Below are 10,477 nucleotides of genomic sequence, written 5' to 3' on the forward strand. Positions count from 1 at the left end.
AGAGTGCAGGGGCTGGGGACTTGGAGCAAGATGACTAGGCAGCCAGGGTCAGGGGGAATCCCCCCTGAGCAGGTGGCTCTGTGCCTGTCCTGAGGGGTGAGAGAGGGAAATGGGGCCCATTCACACTTTTATCCCCTGAGAGGCATCTCTGTGAACTCACCTCTCACAGAGGATGCACTCCAAGAAGAGTGAACGATCTCTCCCCTGTGTGCTTTTCTCCATGACCAGGGCTCCCTCCTCTCTCTGGCACCCCTGATCCATTTCCCCTCCAAACCACATCTCCATGCTTCCTATCTTCCTCAATGTGGTCTCTTCTCTCCTTCTAGTTGTGGACTCTGTTCTGTCAGTTTCAGGTCAATTTCTTGGGTGTTCAGAATGATTTGACAGTTATCCAGCTGTGTTTGAGGAGGGGACCAACTTAGGGTCCTTCTACGATACCGCCATCTTAGCTCCTCCTCCTATAGTACTTACCTGATAGCTGAAATCTTGTACTTTTTTGACCACTTCCTCCAATTCACCCTCCTCTCATCATCTGTGTCTGCCTCTCCACAAGCCTGATCTGGTTTTCAGTGAATTATTTCATTTTAGTTTTAGATCCACACATCAGTTAGATCATACAGTATTTGTCTCGCTCTGCCTGATTTATTTTACTGAGCATAATGCTTTCAAGGTACATTCATGTTGTCACAAATGATAGGTTTTCCTCGTTTTCTATGGTGGAATAATACGTTCAAAGTTTTGACAAACTATTGAACAGTTTTTCAGAGGCTTGCTGTTTCTTTTCTTTTTTTTTGTAAGATTTTATTTTTAAGTAATCTCCACACCCAACATGGGGCTCAAACTCACAACCCCAAGATTAAGAGTCCCACTCTCTACTAACTGAGCCAGCCAGTTGCCCCAAGGCTTGCTGTTTCTAATCTAAATACCTTTGCAGTGAGTTGGGAGTGGATCTGATACCCTCAGTTTGATATAACAAATCTGATGATCCTCAGCCACCTTGTGCACTTGGCCCTCCTAACTCTCCTGCTTTTCTTATTTCGACAGGTCACTCCACTGATCAGAGACATGACACAGCCCAATCAGTCCCTTCACACTCCATTGTCTACATCCTTCACCCCTGCTCTGCAGTACAATACAGGATGGACAGTCTTACCTAAGGCAACTGCCCCAAACATTGAGAAGGCGCTGGTAGAAGCGAAGTTGCTGGGGGTGGTCGCTCTGGCCAGGGAAACCCTGGAGATAGCATCTAGTGCCCTAGTGAGAATTGCTGTCACTGGGGACTCTGGCAATGGCATGTCTTCCTTCATCAATGCACTGAGGGGAATTGGGTATGAACAGGAGGACTCAGCTCCCACTGAGGTTGTGGGGACCACCCAGATTCCCCCTGTTACTTTTCCTCCCACTTTCCCAATGTGGAGTTGTGGGACCTACCTAGAATAGGGGCAGGTACCCAAACCCTGGGGAACTGTCTCACGGAGATGCAGTTTAGTCTGTATGACCTCTTCATCATCTTTGCATCGGAACAGTTCAGCATGAATCTCGTGAAGCTTGCCAAAGCCATCCAGGGACAGGGAAAGAAGTCCTACATTGTCTGGACCAAGCTGGACAGGGACATCAGCACACGTACCCTCTCAGAGGAATGACTCCTGCAGAATATCCGAGAGAATATTTGGAAAACACTCCAAAAGGAGGGAATGCACAAACCCATCATATTCCTGGTCTCCAGCTTTGACCCTTTATTGAATGACTTCCCAGAGCTTAGGGATACCTTGCACAGGGACATCTTTGATATCAGGTATCATTGTCCTCTAGAGAAACTGTCTGACACCTGTGAGAAGGTCATTAATGACAAAGTGACCTCTTTGCAGGGGCAAATAGCTTCAAATTCTTTCCAGGACGTCCTTGGCATCCAGAATGCAGATGATCTGGCAGAGTGTCTGATGGCCTGCCACTTGTTTTTTGGTGTGGATGATGAGTCTCTCCAGCTGATGGCCCAGAGTGTGGGGAAACCTATGGAGGAGTGCAAGGCTATTATGAAGTCTCAGGATCTGCACACTGTCCTCACTGGGCACAGGATATTATCTTTCATGAATTGTAATACGGCTTCTTACTTATATTCAATTCTGAGACACATCCCGTTCTTAGGCGATACAGTTCTCAACTACCTGAGAGTGTGGAAACACAGACACTTCCTTGAAATAGTTGCCAAGGACACCAGGACCATCATGAAGAAAATCCTCACAGACTCTATCATCTCAAGAGCTGTGGTTTCTTCTGGAGGGAAGTCAGGACATCTGGGGTCCTCTTTTCACACTGTACCCTTCCTGAATTCTCAATCAAGCTCAATATTTCCACTTTCATTGGCTCTAAGTTCTTCAAGACAAATGAGCTGAAATTTTCTCATTTTGAATCCCTGTTGGGAAACTCTAAAATTTGCTCTACTTCTGATCACTTATTAAATGAGCCTGGATCCAAAGGTGAATGAAAAGATTTGCTCTGTGACATACAGTCTCATTCTGACTCCCCTTATCACTTAACATTAACATCCATTCTCCAGACCCACTTGGTTTCTCATGTTCCTTCACTTCTCACCTCTGGACTTACAGAGGCATTCAGATGCAGAGGGGAGAACATCCTTTGGAATGTTCCCTTTGGGGAAATATGATGGAGAATGTATGTTTGGCTATTCTTTGGAAGTTTCCAAGACCATTCTGGTATTCTGCAAAGTTCTGCCCTTATACCTCCCCTCACTGATTGCACAAAAACATTTATATAGCGAAAAAAAAGGGATACAGGAAATGGACACAAGGGCCATTGTTACCGGGAATAGAAAACTGTTGAATGTATAAGCAAATCTGACTATTGTAAGTAGTAACACTGACTGCCACCCCCTCCACGAGTTCATGCTCTTCACATGCACAGCTCATGGTGGGCCTGTCATAGGAAATAGTACTTGTTAGATTGTTTCCTTTAGAGAAGTGTTTGTTTACTTAAAGTTACCTTCTATGTTGTGTTTTTTGCCAAAGTTATCTCCTATGTTGGTCAAAGGAATTTAATCTGATTGTCAACATTGAGGAAACTAAACCACTGCCTATGACCTCACTGTCTATACAGTTAACCCAATATATATAGACTCTATGGAAATTCTCTGAATTGGAAACCATTTTAGACCCTGGTTCTAGATTTTTCCCTTTACCGTGTGTGTGTGTGTGTGTGTGTGTGTGTGTTTGTGTGTGTGTGTGTGTATAACAAAAATTGCTTTTTATAACAGCTTTTTTTCAATGATGTTTGAAACCTCACTCTCCATACCAGAAGTAACATAATCTGGGTCTCACCACTGTGGGAATAATTCATTCCTCACAAGAGCAACCATCCTTCCTAGCAACAGTCTCCATCAACCACATGACCTTACACTATTTACCTGGGAAGATCACATCCAGTATGGAACCCAATCTAAATTTGTTGGACATATCTGAATTGGACCAATGTGTAAAATTCGGGCCACCAAATCTTTGTAACTGAAAGTATAAGATAATTAAACAAATCTGGGGACAAAGTAAGAAGGGGATGAGGAAGTGGCACAGTATGGTTTTATCATAATAATACTATGCCATTCCCTTAACCTCAGATGACTCTGCATAGTAATGATGACATTACTCCAGAAAATCCTTTCTCACTGAAAGGGTCCCATGCAACTCTTCTAATTCTTACTCTCAGTTGGACTAGTTGCTCTCCCAGCCTGGAGCACAGGCCTTGCTCACATCCATCCATTACCTTGGTGGTGCTGGTGCTTCTTGGATTCCCTGTTCATTCACATTAGGTCCATTCTCTAACAAAGTGAGAAAAAAAAGTTCCCTGGGAGGTACTTTCCGAGTCTTTGCTATTCCATTTAAGGACTTTGTTTTGTGGTCACTTTTAATAAATAGTTTGAGTATAGGAAACAACATCGTTTTCTCTTAGGACTCTGAAGATCTATCTCCTCCTAGCATGTCATGTTGCCAGTATAAAGCCCAATGCCAATTCCATTCCATTCCTTAAATGGTCACCCGGTTGTTGTCATCCCTGGGGACTATGTCAGAAGTGTCACCAGGGGACTAGTGACCTGAAGGACCTCCATCAACACTCAGCATTCAGAAGCCTCCTTAAGTGACAGCTGATGTGAAAAGACATGGATGAAATGGAAACGCATATTACCAAGTGAGAGAAATCAATTTGGAAAGGCTAAATACTGTGCAATTCCAAATATGTAACATTCCAACTAAGGCAAAACTGTAGAAATGAGAAAAAGATCAGTGGTTCTTAAGGGTTCAGGGCAGGGAGGGACAACCCAGTGGAGCACAGAGGCCATTTAGAGCAGTGAAACCACTCTGTGTGATATGATAATGGTGGATAAATTATATTTTTGTCTAATCTCATAGAATATGCAACACCAAGAGGGAACCCAATGTAAACTATGGACATGGAGGGAGAAAAATGGGTCATGAATTGTAGGATGGTGTGAGTTGTTGACAGTGGACAGGCTGTACTTGTGTGAGGGCAGGGGGTTCATGAGAATCCTATGCACCTTCTGCTCAATTTTGCTGTGACACTAAAGCTGCTTTAAAATAGAGTCTAGTGAAAAAGATAATGGCTGCTGACATCATTCTTCCCCTTTGGCACTGTTCCTTATTATGTGTTCTAAGTGCAATAATGTTCAGCAGCTAGCTACAGTAGGTTATATATGATACTATACAGATATATACACAGAATGAAGTGAGATATAAAGATGAAGACCTGTTAACTCAACTCCCAAATTAAGAACTGCAGTGTTACTTAAATCATTGGATAGTCCCACAAGCATCACCCCATATTGTGTCTCTCTGCATCCATTCTCAGATGTGCAGATCTTTGAATTTGGAGTTTAGTGTGTGTGTGTGTGTGTGTGTGTGTGTGTGTGTGTGTTTACTTTCTTTGGTTATTTCCATAGATGTGTGTTTCCTCAGACATTATATCATTTAGTTTTGCTTGTTTGGATGCTTTAGAAAAATTGAATTAGTTTGTGTTCCAGCCTCTGTAAGTGGCTTCTCATTTACATTGTTTCTCTAGCATGTGTTCTCCATTTTGCCAAGATAGCACATAATCTATTCACTGTCAGTGGAAATTTGAGTTTGGGGTTCTTTACAGTTGTTTCTCTCTCTTCAACACCATTCTTCTAAAATCATCCTACACATGTTTCTGGTACACCTGTGGCAAACTTTCTCTAGAACTAGCTGTGGAATTGCTGGGTCATAATATACAGATACACATTGCGTGAAAGGAATACTATGCATTGCTTACAAAACACCCTCAAATCTCCCATCTCTCAGATATTTTCTGTATTTCTAACTCTACTGGCCAGTTGAGAAGGCTCCTAACCTTACAACTCAGATGTAGACTATACCTGTAACTTGGTGCCTGTGACCACCCCCTTGTCTCTAGGAGATTAATGGTGTCTAACCACATTTGCATTTGAAGCAGATTTCCTGAGTCATGTCCTTTAAGCTCTGCAGGATCTGCTGGCTCACTCTCATGGGTCCTCCTCTGATGGACTTCCCCAGGGATGCTGGGGTTCTCAGACATGTACACAACATTCTATAATCCAACTGTAACACTACACAAAGACTACTGTTACTAAACATATTTTTAGACTTTGGGCTCATTCTGGAGTGAAGTGTATACCCACAAGTTCCTGTGTTGAAGCTGTAAAGCTGTAGGAGGCTCATTAAGGAGACAATGAAGGTTAACTGAGCTCAGATGGGTGGGGTTGTGACTCATGGGGCTGATTTTAGAAGGAGAAGAGACACCAAGAATGCACACACAGAGAAAGGTCATAAAGGACACAGAGAATTGGGCCATCTGCAAGCCAAGGACAGAATCTTTAGAAGAAGCAAAACCAAAGTCACCTTGATCTAAGACATACAGACTTCAGAATAGTGAGAGAATAAATTTCTGTTATTTAAGCCTCCCAGCCCATGGTATTTTGTTATGGCAACTGTAGCAAACCAACGTCCTGAAACTAAGAGCAATTTCCAGAATACAGTCTGAACACCAATGGATTTTTATTCTAATTCATGCCTCAGTTGCTCTCCATTGGATTGGAAGTATGTTTTTAGTTAGGCTTGAGGAAGACTCCAGAGATTTAACTCCCCATTTTTTTTTTTTTTTTTTTTTTTTTTTTTTGTCACTGAAGCCTTGAAAACTCTCCTTCTCTTCCAGCTAGCACCATGATCAACTCTGGGGTGCTGCTCACGTAGATGCATGAACCCAAGAGGCACCTGGGTGGCTTCCACCCAGCCTCCCACAGAGGCTCCACCATCCTTCCTTCACCATCACTATGCAACACTGGTTAGGTTTCAGTGTGTGACAGCCAGAGTGGCCCACTGAGACCCTGAGTGTGCTCTGAGCACTGAGGTCACAGGACTGACTTCAGGTCCCAGACATTTCTCTGGGAGTATAGTGAATGAAGACAATCCTGACAATGGTTCCTCTCATTGGATGTGACCAGAGGTATTTTGTGGTTCAAGAACTATGAAAGACGCTTTCTGCCTTTTACTTTATACCAACTTGAGAAATCAAAAAGGAAATTAACCAAAAAACATGACATCACTTCATATTGAGTGCCATTTTTAAATTTAAACATACAGTGAACTCCTATGAAGTCAGTGACAGGAAAATGAGTGTGTTGAGAAGGAACATAAATGACTCAAAAAGCCCACAAAAGCAAATATTGGTGTTGTGCTTCTTCTATCAATATTGGAGACCAAGAAACTCAGGTTGTCTGGTTGTAAGATGGGTGTTCCTGGCTGATGAAATAGAAATGTTTCCTATTCTCACTAAGATCTGGGTGGAACGTCCTTTGAGATCACCACATTCACCTTCATTTCATAAACTAGCATGTGACTGTGACTCTCAGCAACCCCATATTAGGGAAGGTGGTGGCTGTGGAAAGCTTTCCTGCCCTCAGTATTTTCAGAGGCTTGTGGGAAGAAGCAGATAATGTAATGTAGGAAAAACATTTAGAAAGAGACCACCCAAAGCAAATTCTGCTGTGTAGGGGAGCATCTTGTCGCTCAGGTAAAGACTGTCCTGGGACAAATAGGAGGTGCAGTGTAGGGAATATGGCCAATGAGATTGTAGTAGTAGTGTATGGTGACAGCTGGTAGCTACACTTGTGATGAGCACAGCAGAGCCTACAGAGTTGTGGATTTATTTGTTGTATACCTGAAACTAATGCAACATTCTGTTTCAACAATACTTCAAGGAAAGAAATAAGGAGTTTCCCAGGAGTTCTAATTAAAGAAATCCCTCATTAAGATAATGGGGGTTAGGCTGGCTGTGGAGGAGAGATGGGAGTTCAGATGTAACTTATCTCCTTCTGTGTTGTCCCAAAGAGCAATCTACCAATCAATGCAGGACCTAGAGATCACTTGGAAATCCCGCAGCAGTTGCCTCTTACTCTCTTCCCTCTAGCCTCAGACTCTGGTTCACCTCCTCCATGGACCATGCCAGTCACGATATCACCCCAGACCTCATTCCTCATGCACAAAATATGGAATTGGAGGATAGTAGTATTCAAGGACTCCTCCTGCATCAGTGTGCTTTGGTTCTGTGACTCCTGGAAGCAAAAGAGGACAGTTTCCCTGCCCACCTAGCTATAGACTTGCACACCTGCTGACAGCAAGTTGGACTCAGTCAAGGGCTTCAGCTGCCCTAGGGCCTGAGACTTCATGGTTGTTCCATACAGATCCCCGAGAACTGATATGAGATCAGTCACAGGCAGAGCAGCCTCCTTCTTGAGGTCAGGTCTAAGGGGGAAGGGAGTGATGACAACTGCCCTCCTTCTATTATAAGCCACACCAACACTCGCAGTTCCTTTCCTCCTTCCTCAGTTGGCTTCAGAAATGCTCGTGTGCCTGTATAGATGGGGTGCTAGGTAGTTTCACACTTGCAAAAGGGTTCACCTTGGCCTGATCACCAGCCAGCAGCACTAGTGTTTTAGTCAGAATTATTTCTGCTGCAAGAGCTTTGTCTGCTCAGGCTGCCATAGCAAAGTCCCACAGTCTGGGTGGCTTAAACAACAGAAGTTGGTTTTCTCATAGCTCTGGGGCTAGAAGTCCTAGATCAAGGTGTTTTCAGGGTTGGTTTCTTCTGAGGCATCTCCCCTTGGTTTGCAGAGTGCCAGCTTCTCCTTCTCCCTGTGTCCACCTGGTCTTTCCTGTGTGCCTGCATGACTGCATCCAACTTTCCTCTGCTTACAAGAAGTCATATTGGATTCAGGACCATCCTGAATATCTCATTTTAACTTCACTGCCTCTTTGAAGACCTTGTCTCCACATACATTTACTTCAAAGGTATTGGGGGTTTGGACTTCATCACAGAATGGGGGGACACAATTCAGCCCAGTACTGGCTTCAAGCACCTCCACCAGCCTGGGGCACAGAGGAACAAATGCGGCTGCTTTGTTGTCACATTGGGCTTTTGTTTTCTCAGGTCAACTAAATCCCTTTTCACTCACTCACCTGTTTCCTGGCTTCCCTCATTTGTCTTTTTGTTGTCTTGTCCCCTGGAATGTGTGTGTGTGTGTTGTGTCGTGTGTGTGTGTGTGTGTGTGTGTGTGTGTGTGTTTGTGTGTGTGTGACTATTTACATGGGATAGGTTTCTATGTATATATAGGAAAGGACAGTCAAGGATCACAGACTCTGGCATGAGCCCCTAAAAGTGATGGCAGCACTTAGATGGGAAGGCTATGGCAACTCAAAGGTATCAGAGGCAAATGAGGGAGCAGGAGGAAAATCAACATTTCATTAGTGTCAGTGAGATAAGAAACTACTATACTATACCTACACCTAAATGATTTTCTGGCACATAGTAGCCAGTAAATGCTAGCTGGTTGAAAACTGAATGCACAAAGATCAGAGGCCATACATAAGGAACACTCAGAGAACAACAACAAAATCTGTTGGAAATAAGAAGTTTGAGAACTAGGTAGAAATGAAGTATACAAGGCTTGGAAAATCAGGGAATCTTCCAGAAGTAAAAAATAAATTTTTTAAATGACGGCATTTGAGCCTTGAAAGATGGCAGAAGTGTAGGAAGACCCTGGGCTTGTCTGTTCCCAGGAACACAAGTAGATAACTATCAACTCTTCCTAAATACTCCAGAAATCAGTCAGAAGACTGACAGAATAAACTTCATAACATAGAGAGGATACTACCTCAAACATGCAGGGGAGGAGAGTCTGCAGACAACTGGCCTGAAGGATTGTACAGCCACAGCTCAACAGCAGAGTGCACTTAATGCAAACGAGTCATTCTTGGGAGCACAAAGCCCCAGACATTACATAACCTGTTCTTCATAAAGCCATTACTTTCAGGAACAAGAAACATAACTGGCTTTTCTAACACAAAAAAAGAAGGTAGAGGGTTAGAAAAGATGTCAAGATGGAGGAATTTATCCTAAATGAAAGAACAAGATAAGACCATAGCAGTCATCTAAGCAAAACAGATAGAAATAACATGATGGTTAGAGAATTTAAACTGATAAGCAGGGGTGCCTGTGTGTCTCAGTGGGTTAAAGTCTCTGCCTTTGGCTCAGGTCGTGATCTTGGGGTCCTGGGATCGAGCCCCACATCAGGCTATTTGCTCAGCAGGGAGCCTGCTTCCCCCTCCCCCTCTACCTGACTCTCTGTCTGCTTGTGATCTCTCTGTCAAATAAACGAAAAAAATCTTAAAAAAAAACTGACAATCATCAGCATACTTACTGGGCTTGAGAAGATAATTGAAGACATCATCCTTATCACAGATATAAAATATTTTTAAAAGATCCAATCAGAATTGAAGAATGCTATAAATGAGATTGTAAACAGGCATTAATGCAATGAACAAAAGGCTGGAAGAAACAGAGGAATGAATAAGTAATGCAGAGAACAAAATAGTAAAAAATAATGAAGCTGAACAAGGGAAAAAGAAGAATTATGAAACACAAGAATATCTTAGGGAACTCAGTGGCTCCTTCAATTATAATAACAGTCATTTATAGGAGTCCCAGAAGTAGAAGAGAGAAAAGGGGACAGAAAATTTATATGAGGAAATAATGGCTGAAAATGTCCCTAATCTGGGGAAGGAAACAGACATCCAGATCCAGGAGGCACAGAGAACTCCCATCAAAATCAACAGAAGCAGGCCAATGCCAAGATAGAGTAAAATAAAATTTGTAAAATATAGAGATAAAGAAAAAAAATCCTAAAGCAGCAAGACAAAAAAAAAAAAAAAAATCCTTACTTAAAAAGAAAAAAAAAAAAAAAAAATCCAAAACCACCAAAACAAAAAAAAAAAAAAAAGTCCTTACTTACAATGGAAGATAGACAAGGCCAGTTGCAGATCTCTCAAGAGAAACTCATCAAGCCAGATGGGAGTGGCAGGCTATATTGAATGTGCTGAGTGGGAAAAATTTGCCACCA

The 10,477-nt window shown here is 42.7% G+C and overlaps 1 protein-coding gene across 1 annotated transcript; it reads left to right on the plus strand.

Annotated features, from left to right (window-relative positions):
- Window positions 1-1,047: 1,047 nt before the first annotated feature.
- On the plus strand, window positions 1,048-2,393 carry LOC111158880 (immunity-related GTPase family M protein 1-like). Its single transcript, XM_022521177.1, is given in 2 exon segments — window positions 1,048-1,381; window positions 1,384-2,393. Coding segments are annotated over 2 exon segments (1,326 nt in total). The 5' UTR covers window positions 1,048-1,065.
- Window positions 2,394-10,477: the final 8,084 nt, after the last annotated feature.

Source organism: Enhydra lutris, unplaced genomic scaffold, assembly GCF_002288905.1.
Source record: "Enhydra lutris kenyoni isolate GAN:26980312 unplaced genomic scaffold, ASM228890v2 scaffoldscaffold64, whole genome shotgun sequence".
Taxonomy (NCBI): Eukaryota; Metazoa; Chordata; class Mammalia; order Carnivora; family Mustelidae; genus Enhydra; species Enhydra lutris.